Here is a 23644-nt window from a genome sequence, read left to right on the forward strand (position 1 = left end):
GGTGGGCCATTTAGGTTGGATGAAAAGGGGGTTTTTATCTGTTCTTTTCCCCCTTCACTGCTGTGTTTAACACAGAATCATAGAATCAATTATATGGGATAAGGCACTGGCTTTACATATGGATATCTATTATGTCCAGACAGCAAATTTGGGAAACCAAGACTCCTGTCGTTCTGGAAGGCCAGTACAGATGTCAGCTCCTCTATCCACAGTAAAGCATCTCTCCTTCTTGCAGGAAGGCAAATCCATTTTCTAGCAGCCTGGCTGGCTCGACTGCCTGGGAAGGTGTTGTGCTAATTATAAAAAGGGATGGTGGAAATGAGGAACAAATCTGGTTTTACTGAACGCACAGGGCGTTGAAAACTAAAAATGTGGAAAATAGAAAATTCAGAAGCAGCAAAAGGATGCATTTTATTAACACAGCTTGGACTTGTTTGGTAACTTCTGGGATCGAGAGGGAATGCTGGACAAGGATTGCTGCAGTTTCTGCTTTTAACACCTGTGTAGGGTTACATAGGTAAAAAAGAAATTGCAAGGGAACTCTGCTATTCCTGGATAATCTGTCACTATATTTTCTAGTTGCTGGAAACTCAGGAATAAGGGATATCAAACAAAAGCACAGGCACTGTGCTCAGGAAGGGACTGGAGGTGGCACTCAGTCTGGCTGACAGGGCGGTCTCAGTAATCCCTGAGGTCACAGAGTTCACAGAATTCACAGAATCACTAGGTTGGAAGAGACCTTAAAGATCAAGTCCAACCCATGCCCTAACATCTCAACCAAACCATGGCACCCAGTGCCACATCCAGCCTTTTTATAAACACATCCACGGATGGTGACTCCACCACATCCCCAGGCAGACCATTCCAGAACTTTATCACAATTGCCCTGAAAAACTTTTTCCTAATATCCAACCTAAACTTCCCTTAATGCAGCTTAAGACTGTGTCCTCTCATTCTGTCAGCTGCTGCCTGAGAAAGAGACCGACCCTCACCTGACTACAACCACCTTCTAGGAAGTTGTAGAGAGTGATAAAGGTCACCTCTGAGTCTCCTTTTCTCCAGGCTAAACACCCCCAGCTCCCTCAGTCATTCCTCATAGGGTTTGTGTTCCCAGCCCCTCTCCAGCCTCGTTGCCTCCTCTGGACGTGCTCGAGCGTCTCAACATCCTTCCCAAACTGAGGGACCAGAACTGGACACAGCACTCGAGGTGTTGCCTCACCAGCGCTGAGTACAGGGGGAGAATGACCTCCCTGTTCCTGCTGGCCACACCATTCCTGATACAGGCCTTTCCCAACCCAAATATCCCATGCCTCTGTGCCAGTTGGAGCCTGGCAGAGTCTGCTGTGACACGAGAGGTTAGCATGGGCACAGCTCCGTGGGCAGCTCAGGGCCAGGAATGTGCCCTGCCAGAGCTACCTCCCAGTGTGCCACAGCCCCCAGGACTGGCACAGCTCGGGCTTGCACAGAGATCGGATCCTTTCCTGGAAAAAGGAGCTCTTGAGAACGGCTTATGGTCACTGCAGCCATGTGCCCGCATCAGATCTAATCTGAAATAAACTCCCAGCACCCCTACAGCTACTAATAAGGTGTATCCCAAGGGCACAGGACAGAATAAGGCATGAAGGAGGCTATGGAATGAAAACTCATCCTGAGACAATATTAAAAATGAGGCTGGAACTCAAGGAAAGGCTCACTGAGGAGGCCAAGAGTTGAAAGACAGCAAGAATCTCTCAGACACGCTGAGTCTGCCTTTATATCAGTATCACTTGTAAAATCTAGGAGTTCTCCAGGCACTTTAGGGAGGGAGGAATAATAAAGCTGGAGTGTAGTGAAAGATAACTTCCAGCCTGAAAATGAATACTTTACCTCAGTTGTGGGCAATCAGATAGCCCTGAATTCTGAAGGATGTGGAGCATAAAATCACAAATGTAACAGAAAGCATTTATGTAGTAAGTCTCTCAAGTTCATGTAATACCTTATGATGGAAGAAAAGCAAACAAACATCTAAATTAAAGCAGGAGAAACATTTTTTCAACTTACCCAGAACATTTTAGTAAAAAAAAAATTACCTTTTAGCATATTTTGGAATAGAAAGACATTTCAGAATGGAATTGGCTCATTACTGAATAACACAAGATAACTGTCAATGCAGAAATAGTAAATATGTGACATTTGTATTCTGTGTTTGAGCAGGTAAAATGCAAGATGATGTGCCAACCTCATCTGAGGGAATATTTCTACTCTCGGAATAATTCTGCAGAATGTAAAAAACTGGCTACAAAATGCCAAAAACTGTCACTTTTTAAAACAAGGTAGCACAAAGGTCTTGTTTGTAATAATTTTTTAAAAGCAGGCAAAAGAATTTAGCAGACCACAATAATGATTTTCCTTGTTATCGTTCTTTTTCCATTGGATCTCAAAATGTCAAGGGAACTTCTTTAGACTGGAAAGCAGCAGGTCGTGTGCTGGTGCCATTAAAGGGCAAATGAGACAACTTGGATAATTGAGAGTCCATAGACCTGGTATCCACCCTAGCAAAATAATGGAGCAATTCCTACAAGTCTCAATTAATGGAGAATAAAAGAAAGGAAGTAGAATTAACACCAGTCAATATGATTTTTTTTGGAAAACAGAACCTGCCAAGCTGGCATGGTACCTTTGAAGAGAAGACAGGAACCAGGTGCTGTTCTGTCCTGCCCACTTCCAGAGAACAGTTGGGATTGCAATAAAGTTCCCTAAAAATGGAACTTTCGTTAGAAGGGAGATTATACATCAGCCTGACATGAAACACCTGCCCAGCAGTTTTACTGGGCCCAGAGAGTTTAATTGGAGTTTGTTTTTTCCAAGAACTATTCCTCTTTCCTTCACTCATGGCGTGCAAATGACAAGCCTCTATTAAACACAATTGTTCAAACTTAATAGCAAAGGGAAGCTGCTGGAAGAAATGTTCCTAAATCTCTGTTGCTGTGGTGCTGGTGTGGAAAAGGCTGAGTCTAAGCTTCATTTCCTCCACATTGAAATGATCTACTTTCTAAATCATTATCATAAGAAGTTATGCTGCTTTGGAAAGACTATGATGCAAATTCTTGCAAGTAGCACAAGTTTGTGATGTTTCTCAGCTGACGTTCTTTCAGCAATCCCAACAGACCTAATTTAATTTCTAATCATTTCACCATGCCTAACACATTTTTCTAAATTACTTCTGCATTTTTACTCAGAGGGAATATTGGCTGATTTTTGCTTATAAAGCTTTTCCCTTTCATTCCCATTGTTTCCTATGCAGAGGGAATGCACAGAGCAATTCTGTGATCAGCTGCTTTCACTCCATGCCATATTTCAATAATAATATGGCAGATACTGTGCATTCCATATATTTCATTTCCCTCCCAGCTCCAACCTCTATCACATTACTCACAGAAGCACTGAACCTCATTCTGGTTGCGGGACATTTTTTGAGCCAGCCCAGCAAAATCTGGGAGTGCACAAGTTCACTGCCAGAGAAAATGTGTCCCTTTTGTTCCTATTTAATTATATTTTCATCCTTTTTAGTGTAGAAGAATGGCATATTTAAAGCCTTAAGCTATGTTAACATTATTATTCCCACTGTACCATAAGCAAACAGGAAAACAATCGGAAAGAAGGCAATTACAGTAAATGTGAAGTCAATAGTTATAAATTACAGTAAATGTCTGGTGCTTTGCCAGACACATGGCATAAGCCTTCATAATTTCATGTCAGAAAATTTCTAACATGCTTCTGTTTATAGTCTTTTCTTGCTTCCAGCTTTCATAATCCTTTTGTTCCTCTTGTGATAATTATTTTCTTAATTTTTGTTTTCCTTTGAATGATCAAAGACATTCTTGCTCAAAAAACAATCATCGTCTATTAAGACAATCCTGTCACATACTGAATTTACCTCAAGGAAGTCTTTAAAGATTTGTAACAAACAGGTTTGGTTATTCTCTCTTCAAAATCACTAAAAAGTTGGAAAACTTTTTTCTTATCTTTGAACTTCACTTCATGCCCTAAGAATTTTCTACAGATTTGAAGACAAATGGACAACTCAAATTTAATGCAGGGTTACTGTTCCTACACTGCGCAATTCCAGCCTCAATCTTCCTTTTGTTTAATACATCTTCATCTCTAAATGCTGACTTTTCTCAAGCACTTTGAAGAGTTACACAACTATTCTCCCTCTATTCTCAGAGCCTGGATCCATTCTCTCCAAATATTAGATATGGTTTTGCCTCCTCCTCTTTTCCCCTCTCAAAAGGGAGATAGAAGAGGAAGCACAACCTCTCCACATAGGGGAAAAAAAAAAAAAGTATACCTTGCAGTTTATAATGACATGCATAAAAGAAAAACATCTGTAAATGAATGATACAATGCATAAATTTTAGTGTATCATCTGTGCAATGCCAGAAGTTTTTAATCAATACAACAGAGATCTAAAAACACATCAATAGATTATTTCAAACTGCATACACTCCTGGAGAACATTAATTATATTCTCAGAGCTCATTTATAATGAGCTTTTAATTAGAGAGTTTGTCCTCACATCTTAATTCTTAAAAGCAGAGAAATGATGAGATGGTAGGTAATTCTTAAAATAACCTGCTTTAATGTAGATTTCTTTTTCTTTTATTATACCAGGACTATAAAGGCTCCTTGCTTAGTTACTTCTGGCAATACACGTGCATGATAAAGGGAGATTCCATTTCCTCTGTCATCAGTAAGGATGGGTATGGGACATCCCACTAAAGGATGCCTCCTCTAGCATTCAGGGAAAGGTCAACAGGGCTGTGAACAAGAGCTAAATGCATTGTATGACTCCCTCAGACTGGGAGATAACTGGCCAGGTTTTATTCTCTTATTTATTTGTCTCATTAGACATTCTCCACAATTCAGAAAATAAAAAACAACATAATCCTATAAAAAATGTCTGCATACAGCTCTGTGTAAAAGCTTTGGTACTTCCCAGCATAGTTCCTCACGAGAAAGTCTGCTTGTCTGGACAGTAAAATCCAATCAATAAACCCACCTGTATTTTTTAATTCAGCAGCTTGGCTTTATCCAATTCTCCCATTTCTAGCAGTGCACAAAGGCCCTGATGTGTCTATTGGGATAGACACATGGCATTTGTCACATTAGGGTTCAACAGGGGCTTGATGTGATTACCTGGTTTGCTTTCATTTGGTTTGCACTGAACTTCTTCCACACACTCTGCAGGAAACCAGCCAATATGTCCCCGGGTGCTGCCTTCCCAGAATCCACCTTCTCCGATGCTCAGCACTAAACAGAGCAGACACAGGCAGTGTTACACTTTGCCTCCTCAGACAAATACACAATTTTTGCGTTATGCCTTCAGTAATCCCTGAAAACAAGCAAACACTGTGCAATAACTAACACTGGTACCCCCAAAAGTGGCACAGAGTAACCTACCTTTAAGCAGGACCCTCCCTACTCAGTCTTTGTAACCACTCCCCAAATTTACTTTTTTTACTGTAAGTGTCCTTGGCCTTCACGCAATTGTTTCCATTTTCAGTGTTCTCACTGCTGGATTATTCAAGGATAAATACATGGTAATACCACTACCAAAAAAACACTGTCTTGTCTGCTGAAATTAAGTGCTGAACCCATTGCCAAACTGCACCCACACTGAAATGGATTTTAATAATACATATTTTGATATCTCCTGCTTTTTCTGCCTCCTATGGAAACATGTTATTTGATTTAGTGGATAGCTCCAGGGATTTGCAATGCAGGTTGAGTAATATGATTTAAGGGTTTGAATACACAGCAAACACTTGAACCTCCCATAGGTGAGATCCACAATGGAGATGCCTTTTGAAACATTTCAATTATTTTTTTTCTCAATAGAAGAAAACAACAATATGGAGGAGAACCATTTGCCAATAGCAGAAGAGGCTTTTATCTGGCACTTCTAATTATCTTGATATTAATTCTAGGACTTGGCAAGGATTGTGACAAAAGCCTGCAGAGCAAGAATTTTATTAGTAAGCAACTGGAGGTGAATTATGGTGATGGAAGGACCCTAAATACTTGCTATGGTGTTTAGTATATAGAAGTTCCTGCAAACCACTCTATGTTTACTATATATTAGAAGACTGTAAATGTACTGTTAGAAAGACGCTGTACATTAATATTGAAACAAAGGTGATACATCAACAAAACCAGGTTGATTGGGAATATGGATCAGGCACACAGCACGGGTGTGTGTGTCTGATCCATATTCCCACAGAGCTTCCCAAAATCAGCTCAGAGCCAGCTCAGCCCCAACTGCCCCTGCTGAAAAACAAGGCTAATTACCCCAAAACCATCTCTCTGCTGAGGGATTCCAGTACCTGGGAATCTGCCTCTGCAGGGTATTTCAGTGAAGGAGGGACATAAAGGAGAGCTGCTTTGATGGTCTCCAATACCAGCACTTCTGGCACTGCTAAAACCTTGCCAGGCTTTAAAATCCTGGTCCCTGCCTGGCTGCAAATGAACTCAGGATCAGGGCAGCTGCTGTGACTCAGGGGCACTGAAGCTGGACTTGATTTGCACTAGTACAGAGCAGGATGAAAATTAAATTAATCAGAGCCCCCCAAAAAAAGTTTAAAAAATTAAATTCTTGGTAATGTGAAAGCAGTCTGGTTTGAGACACCAGGAGCTGTAAAACTGCATTTGAAAGTAAATGTTTACCAGGGTTTTTATTAATGCAACCCTCAGCTATTTGTGGTATCACTTACAGAGCATGGCCATCTATTAACAGAGATATTTGACAGCAAAATGTTTATAAATACATCACTTTTAAGCCTTTTAATGTAGTATATTCCAAGAGACAGATTCCATGAATTGCACATTTACACACCACCACAGTAAGAAGTACATACTCAGAAAACATCCATTAAGGAGAAGTCCTACATCTGGATGGGTCCCAAAGGCACAATTTCTCAAGCACCTTTCTGACATATATGAGGAAACTTATAACTCCTATAAACCTAGCAAGTTATGGGATACTGAGGGAGGGCACTGACCTTGGATGACACCAACAACTCTGAAAATTGAGCTGAATTTAAAAATGTTAGCATGTCTTTTATTAAAAAATATAAACATGGGGCATAATTAATGAAAAAATATGTTGCTGTATTCCAGGTGTTCTTAAAAATATTTAAAGCCTGTGCACATTAACTAACACACATTGTTCATCTGATAATTCAGTGTTACATAAAACATTCCCTGATCATCCATCCAATATAAATGGGGAATTCAGCAGCTTCCAATACACTTTTAACAATGTAACATCTGCTCACATAAGAAGGCATTTCTAAGATAAGAGATAAGGAACCAGGAAAACTTAATAACCTATATGTATATATTAGAATCATTGTAGAATCCGACTGTACGTTGGTTTAATTTCAGTCATAAAAGAGAGTGTAGGACTCCAGCCAAAAGAAATTTCCAAATGTGAGACAGTGAGAGTCCTATTGCCAGTAATTAGCTGCCTTTTTTTTTTTTTTTTTTTTGAGAGGAGTTTTCAGCACTGAAACTCAGTCCTGAATTTCACTCCACAAACTGGCAATATGCTCATAACAAGAACTACTTAGATGTTGAGACAGACTTCCCTAATTTGGTATTTTATTAATCTGTCAGATCCGCTGACACTCCAAATTGCACAGATATTTCCAGCTCTAGAAAGAGAGAGGCACTGTAAGGAGGAAGTTGGGTATTTCAAACCCATGGAGTGATTTCATGTGTTTGTGGCAGTAGCAGCTGATGCAAATCAACACTTTTGGGAAATGAAATTTGTCTTGGAAGTCTGTGAGTGCAGGGTGAAAAGGGATTCCTACAGAGCAGAACCAGACCCACTTTAGCCCATTAATATATGAATTATTAAGTATTAGCCATCACTAATAGCCAGAGCAAAGGAAAAACTCATGTAGTCCTGCCTGAAGACATAACATCCATGGAAAAGAAGTGGAAGGGCGAAATGAGTGCTGCTGTAATGCAGGCAGCCTTCAGCATTCTGGGAAAAGCCTCATGCTGGGGGCCTGGAGAAGAAGGAAAAGCCTGCTGGAGTTGCAAGAGACAAATGAGGGACAGCCCTGGGTTCAGCTGATGTGCAGAGACAGACAAATTGCTGTGGATATGGGGGACAAGCTCATAAGCCAATGTAGAAGTTGATCTCTAGATGGTTCTACATCCCCTAAAACCTTGAAATGATCTCCACCCCCCTCACATGGTGCCATTAATAAGAAATTCTGCAACATGGGCCAAGGCCATAATAAATTATAGATTTATAAAAACTGGCAACACTTCACTCACTCCAAAGTGAAGAACTTAAAAGAAAAATGTAATTTATCTATTGTAGCCATGAATGTTTTGTTTTTTTTTTTTAATGAGGCCTTTGTTTCTGTCTTTCCTCTTCCAATAGTGTTTAAGAGATTCACTGTAACAGATAATTTGTTACCAGCAAGAGATTTTCTAATCAATGCTTTCCCTGCTGAAGGACAAAACAATGGTAAATCAAAGGATAACTTTCCCAAAATTAATAATAAGTCTTTCTAATTTCCAGTGGGTTTCGCTTTTCTTTTGGTAAAATCAAAAGGTGTGGTTGCTATGGCAAGAGCAGGTCAGAGACTCTTCACACACAACCTGAATTACAAAAAGAATCTGATGTTGTAAGAGTGAAATAAAGGTTCTTGTAACTTCAGGAATCCTGGCAATCTCTTCACAGTGGTTTAAAAGTGGGGTTTAAAAGAGGAGTTGTGTCCAATTATATGAACAAAACTGCAAAGCAAAATTGGATAAGCACCAAACTACTGGGTAACAGGAAAACATGGATAGGCAGGTGGCAATCAGGAGCTCGTATTTTAATGTCTTTAAAGCATTATACTTAAAATCTGTGAGATTCTGACAGAAAATCATATATTTCAAATATTTTACAATATTATATATTATAAAATTAATAGAATAGAGCATAGAATGCTTTGTCTCTTGCAAATTTAAGTCTATTGTAAGTCTATGTAACTATTGTAATTGATATTAATATAACATACTAGTCTCAAACAGATTAATTACTTAACATACCATCAAAATAATTTTAATCAAAAGAATGTAGAATTTGTATCCTCCTACATTACAGCTCCCTCCATGCCCCAACAAGAAAAGAAAGTATTTTTTCCAAACAAATTATGGTGACTACTATTTCTAAATTCCTTGTGATATTGAAATGCCCAGGAGTGAATTATTCCAGGCAGCCTTATTTGCAAAAATGTCAAGGATATTTAAAGCCAAATTCAGGCCAATGTCTTTACAGCTGTTACAGAATGTACCTAAACTGTCTTTGTAATATCTAAATCAATTTTTAGTGCTTGGGTAAACTGCGTTCTTCTTTATTGGGAAAATAAATAATCATATGGATTGGGAATGAGACACCATATTCTGGGGAAAAAAGAACATTTCTGCAACCAGCAGAAAAAATAGAAAAATCAACAGAATGACAGTAAAGTATAAAGTTGGAAATCCATTGAAAAAAAAAATTAACAGCTGAAGCAGCCTGTGCTGATGTGAAAACTCTGGGTTTGTGTCCTGAGGTAAAGTTTGTCTCAATTTTCTTCTTTGAAATACAAGATATTTTTAGTTTCTAATTGGTAGAGATGTAACTTTTTTCTCTCAGAAATAATTAACATTGTGATTTAGGCTTTTCCCTTGCTGAAATGTCTGTTGTCTGATGTAAATTTTCAGAATTATTTGTCTTTGGCAGGAGACCTTCCAAATGACAGACAATTTATGCAGGAACACTTATTGGAGGCTGGGTGTCTCATTCCTGGATGTGACCAAAGCCAGGGACTGGGACTGGATGACCCTTAAGGTCCATCCCAACCCCTAAAAACATCCTATGATTCCGTGATTCTTGGATGCAAACAAACTTTACATACAACATAAACGAAGGTCAGCACGAGTTACAACTTAATCATGTTCTCTGCTAAAGACAGGGATTTTTCTGACTCTGTTCCTCTGACCCTCCTGGCTCCAGACAGCAATCCCTCCCTCCCTCCCTCCCTGGGAGGGATGCTGAGCAGGATCTGGCTGTTCTCTCTTCTGGGCAGGCTGGTTCTGGCTCCCAAAGACGTCATCAAGAGAGCCTGACAGAACCTGAGGTCAGAGCAGCAGAGTGGGGGGGACTCAGTGCCCCTCGCCCTGCTGCCAGGCACAGGGAGGATTCCAGCACACGCAGACCTTCCTGGGCACTCCACCAACAGGCTCATGTGTCTGCAGTTAATGATTCTGGCTAATTGACCTGAGCTGTCAGAATGGACTGCAGCCCTACAGACATTTCTTGTGGTGGAGAAGGAAATGCAGCAGTTCCTTCCCAGCTTGAGTTATGGGAGCTACCAAATTAGGAAGATAATGCAAAGATCCTGACTTAAAACACCTCTTCACCTTTTTTCACCTCTGCTTTCTCAGGAAAGAAACAGTGCAAACAAGCACTTCAGGGAAAGAACCTTGGGGTGAGAAGATGACTGGGGCTACTAACAGAGCAACCGCTCTCTACGTCAAACCTACAAATACAATAAGCTGCACATAATCCTCTAAATCTGAGGAAATATGGCTCAGTTGAAAGAGAACTGAGGGAGCTGTGCTGTTCAACATTTGGCCCTCTGTGGGAGCTTTTCCCCTTGCCATAAAGTTTCTATGGAGATCACCTTTTCTCTGTTATTTACGTGTCTATGAAATAGTTTTGAGAAAGTGAGGGAGAGATGAAAACAGTGTGAGAAATCAATCTGCTCAATCAAACTGATTTGAGTTTTGGTCAGAAATCACACATTGCAAAAATCCACCCGCTGATCCCCAGCTCTCTTGAGGGAGGTGCAGTCAGAGTCAAGTTTGCTCTTCTCCACGGTGATGCCTGAACTTGAATCAGGGGAATTCAGAGAGAATTAATGGAGAAGGGCCCCAAGCCAACCCAGATGCAGAGCCTGCAGTGCTGCGTTGCTGGTGCACTCACAGCTCCTCTCTGACTCCTGGTGCTCCCTGTCCCCTGAATATTCCAGGCCAGTTGCTGACTACCCAAGAAAGGATGTGTTAAAGTATCCAAGTACGATGACAGGGGATCTGTGGATGCTTTTACCTCCTGATCCCTTCCCGTGGCCTCTGACAGCAAAGGGAACTCTCCTGCTGGAGCAGGAGCAAGTCCAGGTCTTTGTTACATTTTGATAGCACCACTGTGTCCTGCCCTTCAGGCACAAGCAGCTTGAAGGAATGAGTTAGCATAGGACCTGTGATGAGCCTCTGTTTGTCATGTTAAGAACTGAAATCAAACCATTCAAATCAGGAGACAGAAAGGAAGCAAAACAGACCAGTGAACCCGGGTAAGATTAATATTCCATTTCACATTCATTTCATTCTTCATGTGAAAGAGCAGCTGAACAACACCTTGCAAAACTCTTAGGTTCAATTTTGCTGCCACACTTACCCACACAAGGTACAAAATGCTCTTGAAGAAACAGAACAGCCTTTCTGAGGCTCATCCCTTCCCAGTATTTTGTTTACTAATCTAACAAGTGCAAAAGCTCAGGAGACCAACTTTCCTCCTGCCCACAAGCACTGTCTGTTGGCAATATCTTTGAGCACAGCAGGGGTTTAATAATCTTTCTTTTTCAAAATGACTTACAAGTGGATTTCACAAGAAATGAAAATGTTAGTGATATATTTGGATTGCCCTGCTGGCTGAGATCACGCTGAAATAAAAGCAGAGCCACAAGGGTCAATATTTCTGATGCACAGAAGTACTGACTTCCTGCCCAGAGCAGATGCTTGAGCTGCTGCTACTGAGTTACTCCTGCTCCTCTGACCCCAAGGAATGGAGCTGAGAGCTGCATTTGGGTTTACCACAACTCTTCTGTGATGTGCCTGCACCAGAGGTATCTCAGAGGGCTCCTGGAAGTCTGTTGGAGCATATTTGAGATACTGAAATAACTCCCTGTTTTTCCACACACTGGGCACTAGAAAAGGCTGAGAGAGCTGGGGAGGGGGGCAGCCTGGAAAGAAGAAGGATCTGGGGAGACCAAGAAAAACAAATCTGTGAGGAGGGTGAGACTTCAAATGCTCTCAAAGCATTTTAATCAGGTGTTTTTTTTCTTTCTAAATCAGTGAAGGATAGTTCATGTGCATTTTAGGTATGTTTTTATATAACTCAGACTCTGAAAACAATTCAGATTGTTTCGTTTTGAAGTGACCAGAGCCTGTCTGCACCTGGAACTCAGAACTGTTATCTTCCCAAAAACCTTCTCTATTGCTTTATCTTCATGGACAAGAAAACTACTAATTTGCTCACAAAGAATTTTTTGAGCATTGCATTCTCTGAGTTTTGATGTCAAAGAGACCACTTAATTTCCAGTGCAAGAATTCAATTTAGGAGCACAAAAGCTGATTCAAATTAATTTTACAGATATTTTATATATGTTTGTGTGCATTTGGATTGTGGCAGATTTATTGCTATGGTCTTTCAGATACAGAAGGAAGAAAGAAAAAATATAAAAACAAAATATTAGAAGTGTTTCAGTGAGGAATCAAACTAGGTCTCCTTTATTTATGTGAAAACATTAGATTAGGGCCATTCTGGTATAAATAAAGATATCAGATTTATTTTTGCAAGCAGCCATGGCTCTTCTCTCATGAGTGGCAGACACACAAATGATGTCAGTGTGTATGACTAATAACTAAAAATACAGCAGGTATTTTTGTACAGGCTATGTAATATCCTATGAATACAAGACCATTTTATTTAGTTTACATTTCTCTGAACCTTGCCCATTCACAGATTTCTCTGAGCAGTTTCGTTGTATCACACACTGTGAACTATTGTCACTCATGCACTTCTACCAGTTTTAGAAAGAAAAAAAACAACCCTGCTTCATCTGCAGCTGATGAAAGCATCTGACTTTTCATCAAGAGTTTAGGAATTCATCCCTCTCTGTGACCCTTCTAATTCTGCCAAGTTAAAAAAGAAAATCCATAAAAACATTTCCCAAGTAATCCCTTTCTCTAATATGTTGTTCTGGGGTTTTATCCTTGCAATAAATGCCTTGCTACATCTTTGCTGTGATTAGTCTCATGGGATGTACTCGTGATGAGCATCTCCCTGGGGTCAGCCTGAACATGGGGCACAATCCCACAGCCGGTGCTAGGCCAAGTTTGAACTCCCCAGAGCAATCCAAGAGCCAGGACTTGGGCATCAGTGTCTTACACAGAACAGTGCAGTCACCAAGCTGGAGAGGACAGGGGCCAAGACAAAGCTTTTCCATTTCTCAGTGAGGATAAGATGTTTCCAAAGAGAAGGAAAAATTGAATTCCATGGGGTTTAATATTCTCCCATTTCCTCCAAGTACTGCACAGAGCAAGTTGCTAAACCCCAAACAGGCTGAGCCATGGTCTTGCTAAGTAAGTCTGTAAAAGACAGAAAATACATCCAGTACCAAGAATTCCTGCTCAGAAAGAGGAAAAAATGCAGGATGTCCTCATAGTCAGCAGTTCTGGCACTCCCACAGCACTGAGGACACTGAATTCTACTGCCTGTGCTTTTGGAGGATGGAGAGGGAGCCCATCCTGCTCACATGGAGTAATTTTTTTAAACATCACAGAATCCGGGAATAGTTTAGGTTGAACGGGACCTTCAAAATCATCTTGTTCCAACCTTCTCCCAGTGAAAGGGTAACCTTCCACTACCCCAGATTGCTCCAAGCTCTGTCCAACCTGGCCTTGGACCCTTCTAGGGATGGGGCAGCCACAGCTTCTCTGGGCCACCTGTGCCAGGGCTTCACCCCCTCCCAGGGAAGAATTTCTTCCTCAAATCTAGTCTAAATCTACCATCTTTCAGTTCAAAGCCAATGCTCCTTGTCCTATCACTACACTTATTGTCTAGCAATTATTACATTTTGACTGAAACAGGGACGGGAGTCCAGATTTAATTGGCCCTGGATTTTTGGCACAAAAAGTTTGAGCAGCTTCTTGGATACTGTTACACAACAGAGACCTCTTTAAAGCACCACTGTCTTTTCCCTGCACTCTGTTCTGTCCATGACCTTGCCGTGTTCATTCTGACATATTTTTTGCTGCAGCTGAGGAACCATTGACATGGTAACACGAAATAGGATTTGATCTTGTTCTGGAAGTTTTCCCTTTGATTAGCTCTGGGAGCCTGTCACACACTGTTCCAGCCCTGCCACACAAACAGCCTTAAATTACATCTCACAAGGTTTCATCCTTGGGAGTAACACTGACAATCCCTATGTACACTTGTTCTTTCCCCAAACCCTCTCCAAAACAGGCTGACAAGTCTAGCAACCTCGCCAGACTTTGCAGCAAAGTTCTCTAAAATGCTTTAAAACAAATGGACCTGCAAAAACTCTGCCAGATTTCAATTCAATGTGCAAATCAGATTCGTGAAGCTGAAAAAATAATCCCTGCAGAAATGATTTGGTGTAGGATGGGCACATCCCCCTTTTAATGACAGTAATAATTAATGCGTTACTTTCAATAAACTTACATTTTCCCCACAAAGAAGAAACCCTAGCCATAATTCCGTTTTTTATTTCAGCATTTAGAGTGCCCCCCCAAAATCACTGGTCTTGCATTAGGCTACACCATTTTATGAAAACATGAAAAGTGGACTAATTCCTTCCTGCAACGTTTTCCAGTGACTGTTACTGTAACTTAAAACCAAGGGCTCCTGAATTAATTTTTCAAAAACATTAAACACTTCATTGAAATTTAAATCCTTTATTCTGGGATTACTTTTGCATATAATAGTCTCAAAACCTACGGTAAACCACCTGCCAGATAGGGAATGCCTCTAAAATATTCAGCATTCCAGGCAACGTGTTGCAGTGTTTCCTCTTTTGCCAGGAAACACAATTTCTGTCTTGTCTTTTCTAAGAACTGACCAGAGTTGTCTTATTCTGTCTTATATCCTTAAATCCAACAGGACAATTGAACATCTCTGTGTCTAACACCTGCCACTGAACAGCCACTCATTCCTTGTCCATTGACACCTGCAAGATCTCTGTGAACACTGAGTGGAGAAAGTTACTTAGTACCCCCAAAATTTCGTCCTAGCTCTTGTGCACCATGAGATCATAATCACTGCTTCCTACCTGATCAGGGAACAACCTTGAGAACTGCAATATTATCTTCTCAGCCCTACAGACTTTAAGTTTAACCTTCTCCCTTTGTCCTTGCATTTAAAATTAACTTTGCATGTTTTACATTTAAGTGCAGCCCCCTTCAAATTTCTGTCTTACACCTTGTGAGGGCTGGAGTTAACAGAAATTATTAAACTCAAAAATGCTTTGGAATCAGTACATCCAAAAATAAAAATGCAAAAATACCTTCTAATGGCTCCCTATTTTTTTTTCCAGCTACTGTTTGCAGGCTCAAGGGAGGAGGTATTTGAAGTCTTCCTTTGTGAGATAAGTAGTTCCCTTCTCAAGAAAATTAGCAGCCGCTTAACACTTTTATTTAGGACATTGAATTTAATCCCTTTTGTTTGATTTCCATAACTGTTGTTTGATTTGTATGGGTCCAACACAAAATCTCTTTTATTCTATTTTACCTGGATGTGCAAAACCACAGCCTTTCACCTCACTCTGGGGAAAGTGAGCCCTGTACACCCTATCTCCCATTTTTTCAGCTGTACCTGGATGTATTGACTGCCTTCAAAGCAATAGCAAAGCTTGGCCTTAATTTAAACCTGGTCTTAGCATGTAATTGTAGCAGTGAACAGAGGTTTCACATGCACCACCATGCTTCCTCCAAAATTATATTTACAGGACGTTCTCCCTACCCACTTACCCCAAGTCCCATGAGGGGACATTTTCTACTTAACCAATTAAATGTTCCTGGAGAAAAGGGCCTGAAGCAGAGCTGACCTTACCCCCATTCCCTTCCTGAGCTGTTTAGATAGCTGACAGGTTTACAACCCCTTAAAGCCCTGGAGCAGTGCCTCTGGAATGGCTCCAGCAGCAAATTCCGTGCCCTGGGTAAGAGAAAATGGTGCTATTACTGCACAGAGTTGTGAGTAGTGGCAGCACTTCGAAGTCAGTTAAAGTGACAACTAAATATGCATTGGTTACAAAACAGAACCAGGAGCAAAATACCCTGCAAAGAAACAAATGCATAAAAGAACTTTCACCATACAGATTATTTCCACCCATGTAAAAGAGAATTTTTACATAAAATTCCCACCTAGCAGGAGAAAAGGTTTATTCCAAATGAATTAGGTGCTCACCTTTGACTCTATCTCCTTTGTGCAGGTGAATTTCCCCTTCCCCTTGAGGCTGATATGGCTTTACAACGATAAAAAGTCTCCCAGGGACAGCGCTGTAGAGCTTCCTTTTGGGACCCTGATAATCCAAGGCAGACAGAGTATCCTTGTTGGCACTGGGACTGTAAACGGCACTGGAAATTGAAATGAAAAATCATTAACAGCTTACTCAAAAGGGGAAAGTTAATAATTTACCATCACATTAGCAGGATTAAATTAAGCAGTGAATAACAAAACTGTCTCCCAGTAAGACATCTAACCCCGCAGAAAAAATACCAAACAGGAGTTTTTAAGAGTTGAAATCTTTCAGTATGAAACATGATCAATATTCACGTGACCATAATGGCCTAGAACAGAAAACACACAGCATTAAAGCTTTTAGCTTTTCCACAAATTAAACTTGCATATTCCCAGGCCCTAATTAAATTCAAAATTTATATGCCCATCATACATTCCCAGCATGTCAATTTGTCAGAGGGACTTGAAAATGTCTGTATTTACACTTCTTGGGAACGGATATCTTTGTAACACAGAGTGAACAAGTGAGATCACTGAATTATTAACTAAATGGACTGAATAATCAAGTTACTTCATCACTCCAAGGCCCAGGGTTAAATTTAGATCTGCACAAAGCCTGGTACTTGTGGTTAACATTTTCCAAATGATCATTTCTTCTGGATGGCAATCACCAGCTCACTCAGTGACTCCAGAATGTGCCCAGGAGAGCCACAGGTCACCACCAACTCACAGTCATGGTGTATAAAAAAAGGAACTGTTGAAAGGTGGTGAACAATGTATAAGATCACTCTTAAACCTGTGAGAAAATGAGTGAACTGTCAAAAAGATATGAAAAGAGAAAGAGGCAAATACTAAAGAGAGTGGGAAACCTACAGGATATATCATAATAAACTTGCAGTCAACTTCAAAAAAACCCCAAAACATAAAAACTTGCAGTCTTAACCAAAGTCTAGAAAAGGAAAATATTAATGAGAATGAATAATATTAATAGAGATTGGTAGAGAAAAGTTAGGCTACCAAAGGAAGAAGGGTGATTTAGTGGTGGTTTGGCATTATAACACTCTGCTTGCCTTCATGTAAGAAAGTAGTTCAAACTGCTTTAAGCAAAATGAAATACAAGCCTGGGGTCTGCTGAGTTTTCACCCTCTTATTTATTTTTTTTTTTTTAACCAGTCTCCTACCAAAATGGGAGCCAATGGTAAGTCAATAGGTACAGAAGTCTGATAAAAACCCCCACCTATTGGATCTTTCCTATCAGGAACACTCCCATTTTCCTGCAGTAACCTCTTCACCAAACTGCATGCCTCTTTCACCTTGTTCTGTTCTATTACTGTGAAGGGATGCTGCTAATGGTAAGCCCCACTTAGGAGTTTAGAAGTGAGCTCTGGTTGCATGTCTGTGATGGAGTTTGCACCAGAAACCTCAGCCAACTCTCACAGTTGTTTAAAGAAAGCCTGGAAAAGATGACATTCAGATTTCAGTTCTTTTGCTCCATTCCTTTTTCCTTATAAGTGGAGGAACAGTCATCACCATAAAAAAAAAATCCAGATCTATAAACTATAGCTACACATCTGATTTCCATTTGTATCAAGCTGTGTTTCTGCCTAGTCTGGTAGCAGCTATTCCCAGTGTTATCTCCCAGCATCTACTTTAACTGTGAGCACAGAAGATACATTCATTTTCTCCCTCACTGAAAGAGAAAAGGGAAATGGCACATTAAACCCACACAAGGAATGCAGAACTTCTCAGGCAACAGGCTCACTAATGGAAATCAGGGCTGCAACGTGGGGTGCAGGACTTTTTAAAAAGAGATCTTTCCTCTCCCTTGCTTGTCCCCAGTGTGGGCTCCAAGCCCAGCAAGTGCCATGCCAGGAAGGAGCAGGAGGAGGATGCGGAGATTTCAAGAGAGGTGTAGACATATATCCCTCTCAGCCAGAAGAAGGTGGCCATCCTTGGCAGCTCAGCCCTCACTGAGGCTGTGTTGGCACCTCATTCACTAATTTCTGTGGGGTAAGTTCCACACAAAGGCTGTCCCTTCCCTTTCATTCCCACTCCTCCCCTCCCAATCACTTTGCTGCGAAGAGCAACAGCCTTGTGAGAATCAAGAACAGTTTGGCTTGGAAGGGATATTTAAGACCATCCAGTGCCACCCCCTGCCATGGGCAGGGACACCTTCCACTGGACGAGGTTGTTCCAGCCTGGCCTTGGACACTTCCAGAGATGGGACAGCCACAGCTTCTCTGGGAAGTCTGTTCCAGCGAGTCGCCACCCTCTCAGGAAAGAATTTCTTCCTAATATCCAGTCTAAATCTTTCCTCTTTCAGTTTGAGAAGACAGAACACCTGAGCCACACGGGCTGCAGAAGTCACATCAACCCCTTCCAGCATGGCTTTCCAGCACCTCTCCACAGTACAAATCCCACAGACCTCATTAACCCTTTGTCACAATCTGACCTTCTCCATCATTGTGCCCCTTCTGACTGCTTCTGCTCCACAACCCAACCTCCTGCTCTTTCAAAAAGGGCTTTTCCATCTCAGGGGAGCAACAGCTTTGCAGTGACTGTTATTATTTGCAAATAATAAGCAGAGACAGCAACAGTTCCCACATTTGCTAACAGTAAGTAGGTGGTCATGCAGTTAAACAAAATCTGTGAGGAAAGTGTCATATAAGGTGCCATTTCTGACTGCAGAATGGGCCTGTGGCAATAAAAGGCATTGTTTGCAGGAAAAATTATATATATAAATCGTTTTAGTTGTCTTTAAATTTAGAGAGCCTTCAGCTCTCTTCTCAGTACTTGTACGTACTCTGGACTTCTCTGAAACAAGTCTTGGTGGTACAGAGGGAACTCTGCAGCTGGGTAGCAGTTTCGGCAGCTGTGATACTGATGCACTAAGAGAAACTCCAAAATTTTATATCTACAAACTCTCGGGCATTAAATTGGTTCCCCCTGTCACCTGAGCTACCTTTCAGAAAGGGAAGAGGAAAGTGGCTGAAGAAAGTCAAAGCAAGTAAATGTTTGCTTAATAAAAAAAAAAAAATTCTAATTGTTACCCCCAGCTCAAAGGATTGTTTATACTTCTATAATTTGAAGTGTGTTATCCCAGGAACATGGATGAAAAGGCATTTTTTATCCCATTCAGCTAAAATAATCACTGACTCTAAGGTAGAACCTCCCTCTCTGGTGGCATCAGCAGAATCCAGAGGAACACAAGAACACTTAATTCTCTGAAAAGATCCTTACAACCTCCTCACTTCAACTCCTCATCCAGTTGAAGCCTCATTACAGACTGATCTTGAGCTATTACTGGGCTCTGTGAGGAAATGCCACCCAAATTATACCCAAATGAGCTTTTGCCATTATTGTAACATACAACAAAGCAAGATGAGCTTGCTTTGCTGCGTGAAACCACTGGCATATGGAATCTGTATCCCCTTCCTTCCCTTTCACTCCTTCTTACATGCCAGACAACTCTGCCTCACAATTCACCAGATCTCCCCTATCCAGCACTATTGTATCCATCACAAACAGTGTCTGTCAGTTTGGGTGCCTAGGGCCAGGGAGAGCAGAGGAACAGGCAGGGTAACAGAGACAGTGTCAGCCACATGACATTTTGTTTTACTGACTTGAAAACTCCACTGAACATCCCTTACCCCTACAAACAGCAAAGAGAAACCAACAGCTGCATTACTTGACAATGCCCAGGTCCTTTTCTACTCTGAACAGCAGACATATACATATATATTAGGAAACAGAACAGACAAAGCCTGATTTTCAAATGAGTTACATGTGTTTGGCCAAAATGTGTGAGCTCTGGTTCTCTCCAGCAGTGCTCAGCTCTGATGCCTCACAGCCTTTTTGCAGAACTTTAACTCCTTGTCCTGGTGCAGCCCCATCTCTTTCACATTTGACAGGAGTTCCTGAGTCCAGGGCAGTGCCTTCTCAAGCCTGCAGCCCCCATATGTGATCAAAACTTAGCCCCAGCCCTCTGCTTTATTCCATGGCTTACAATATCTACATGACTCTCAGTCAGGATTTGCTCTCCAGTGGGACAGAGCTGCAGGATATTTGCCCAGAATGCCTGCTAGATCACATTACACCTTCTATTTCACTCTTTGGTTCAGCACACACCTACAGAAGAGAGAACTTAAACAGCCTCTGCTCCATCACCCGTGAGCAGCTCCAACACAGGTTCCAGGCATGACCAATAGTTCTGTGAAGGGACCAGGTATCCCAGAAACAGTTTGCTTCACTGTTATATGCAATCCTTATTTCAACTTCGGGAAGATGTGCAGAGCCAGCACCTTGAGCTGGAGGTGCAAACTCTGTGCTAAGTCACTGCTGAACTTGAAAGTCTGCCTGGCTGCTGGAGCTCTGTAGGGAAACAGCTGGCTTTGGTGCTTCCAATTAAAATTCTTACACTTGGGCACAGTCCATTGTGCTGAGAATGAATAACTATACATTCTAGAGAGTGCAAATAACATAAAGAAACGTGTCAGGCCAGCATGGTGCTTTTAGGAGTACCTTGTGCTGTGAAACAGCCAAAGCTCACCTGATGTGCCTGTGCTGCTGCCTCTTGGCATCCTCTCCCAGCCTGTTGAGGGACGGCGAGCGGCTCCTGGAGGATGGAGCGTAACTCCCCACAGTTTTTACAGTTCCATTGGGATTATTCTGCATCTGTTGGAGCAGGTGAGGGGAAAGGCTGCGGTGTGAAGAGGCAGAAGAGGAGGCTGACCACTCAGGGAGGTTGTTGATGTTCAGGTTGTTGTCGCTGTTGGAGCGGAGCAGGATCCGGGGGGCTGCCAAGGTGCTGGGAGGCCTCCTCCTCCTGTTGGAGTAGGTGGGAGCCTCCCTAAAGGGCACTGTGCAAAGAGAGACATGGAGGGTGATCTCAGATGACTTCACATTCATGTGTGTTTACCACCACATGCAACATATGGCATTGTTTCTTCTGCAGAGACAAACTCCACCTTGCCAGCAGAGCTGATCAAATTATCTTTAGAACATCATTAAATCAAAAACAACAGAGCAACATTAACCTGTTTGCAGGCTTGAATACATGGTGAGGCAACACCAGTGCCCTGAGCCTGCTGAACACTCTGAACTGCGCTCTAGGAAATGGGAAACACCTCATTATTGCCAAGTTTGAGGCTCAGCACTTCTTTTGAGTGCTGTGTTGTCACATTCAGTCAGAAAGGCACAGAACAGAGCTGCCCAGCAGAATTCCTGATGCATGGACTTGCAGTTTCCATCCCCCAGCTGGTACCCAAACTGGTCCAGACCTAAGTTCAAGTTCAGGCCTAACCTGAAATCTGTGAACAGTCACCTTATCCCCATCTTGCAGGTTAAAAATCGAGGACACGTCTTCCTGTCCTGGCAGAACTCTATTACACTGCAATCCCCAGGCATTCCCCTCTTTCTAATCCTGGCATTCCTACCACATCCATTACTATGGTATATAGAGCATATTACCCCAGGGTAATACATTGGCTCCGTCACGTGCCACGTCCCAGAGGGAACACCAAGGTATCCAAAGGCTCCAAGAAACTCCTTAATGAAAGAGCCACAACACACAACAAAGCAAGGGCGACACAAATCTAACCCAAAGCAGAGGGTCCAGCCCTCCACGCGTGCTCCTGGTACACACAAGCGTTCACACCATTTTCCAGATCTCCTTTTCCCACTCTAGTGGGTCAGTTTGTCCCAAGTGCAAATTAGAAGGCAAATTCCCTAATAAAAAAGGACCCAGTTATCAGCAGATGTGATGGAATTTCCTGCCCTGTCATAAAGGAATTGACCCCAAAACCTCATGGTGGCCTTGATCCCTGTTATTGTAACTGCCCTCATTAATTTCTCTCGGTGGAGCTCATGGGGTCACAAGACCTGAGCCAAAGTGCCCAGATTTACATCCAAAAAGTCACAGTGGCATAACTAACAAAAGGCAGCCAGGCATAATCCTGAGGGCTTCACTGAGCTGTAGTGATTCTCAAAGAAAAAAGTCATATTTAAATTGGGAAAGAAGACCCACAAAATATCATCCTTCATGGCTAAAGTGCAAGTAAGTGCCATTTATAAAGAGCTAGAAATGTCTACTCATTCAATACCCTTCAAAACCACAAAAAACCAGAATAAGAATGTCTGTCATACTGTGCAAGTAAATAAATTCACATAAATATAGATAGGAATCAATCTGTCCTGCCTTGAAATAGAGCCTTTAATTGAGAGAACAAAGCAAAATTTAAGGTTTCAGTGCAAAGCTGAGAGCATATTTATAGCATAAAATAGAGATAGAACTGCTAGTAAAAGAATGGTTTGTATCATTTTCACCAGAGTCAGTTTATGATTACAGTTTATCAGTTACAATTCTGAATATTTTACAATAACATCCTTTGTATTTCCAGTGAGATGAAACTTCCCCTAGTAAACAACTCGGCAACATCTGAACAACCAAACACAGGAACAGCATGCATAGAAAGGGCTTCAATTCATTCCTATGCTTCCTTTGAAATAAGGGAAATAGCCTTAAAAAGCTGTTAAAGGGGAGAAAGCACAGAAGTCCAATGCTTATGCTACAAACTAGCAGAAACTCTGGATAATTTTCCTGACATTTCAAGTTTTTTCCCATTCCATATTTCTTTAAAGTTTCAAAGCAGCTGAGGGTGTCATGAGAGCACCTTGGTGCTTCAGATGTCACAGTGAAAGCCCCAGTTAGTGCTAACTTACAGCAAACTCACAGCATTTATCTCCAAAACTGGCACATACAGACTCTTAGGTCGATGTGTGGGGCAGAGATACAACATTTCTACATTCCTTTATTTTTGACATTTGGAATACAGCTCCAGAAAGCACTTCATTGAAGATGGGGATCTTCCCCAGGTACAACAAAGCAGAACTCAGTCAAGGAGAAAACACACAAACTGAGTACAGGGGATGTTTGGCACACTTAGGTTTGCCACCAAAAGGTCTAATGCTGTTTCCCCAGGTCACCAAAGTTTGCCTTGGATTCAGTAAAAATTGTGTCTGACATTTAAATTTTAATTAATTTCTCATTAAACTGAAAGCAGCCTGCCCAGCCCTTCCAGCCACAGGCTGAAAAAACAAAATCCTGCCAGTGTTTTGGGGATGTTTACTGGGACTCTGGAGAGGCTGGTGGGGGCTCTGCTGGTGGGAGGGAGGACAAGGACAGGGTGCCAGGACACAGTGACTGCACAGACAGAGAGCTGCAGGGCACATCTGTACTGACAGATTGGAGAAACCACCCTCCAGGCACCAGAGGAAAGGAAATTTTTTTCCCTTACA

At 41.6% G+C, this 23644-nt stretch overlaps 1 protein-coding gene across 4 annotated transcripts in view; it reads right to left on the bottom strand.

The window, feature by feature from the left end:
• Positions 1-23644, bottom strand: part of SHANK2 (SH3 and multiple ankyrin repeat domains 2) — a 248362-nt gene that overhangs the window by 151923 nt on the left and 72795 nt on the right. For all 4 annotated transcript variants that reach the window (XM_053979757.1, XM_053979756.1, XM_053979755.1 and 1 more), the window contains 3 exons: positions 20898-21207; positions 16295-16464; positions 5179-5292 (listed from right to left, as the gene is read on the bottom strand). In XM_053979757.1, coding sequence (XP_053835732.1) covers positions 5179-5292; positions 16295-16464; positions 20898-21207 — 594 coding nt within the window. The remainder of the gene's footprint in view (positions 1-5178; positions 5293-16294; positions 16465-20897; positions 21208-23644) is intronic.

The sequence above is a fragment of the Vidua macroura genome, chromosome 6 (assembly GCF_024509145.1).
Source record: "Vidua macroura isolate BioBank_ID:100142 chromosome 6, ASM2450914v1, whole genome shotgun sequence".
NCBI classification, from domain to species: domain Eukaryota; kingdom Metazoa; phylum Chordata; class Aves; order Passeriformes; family Viduidae; genus Vidua; species Vidua macroura.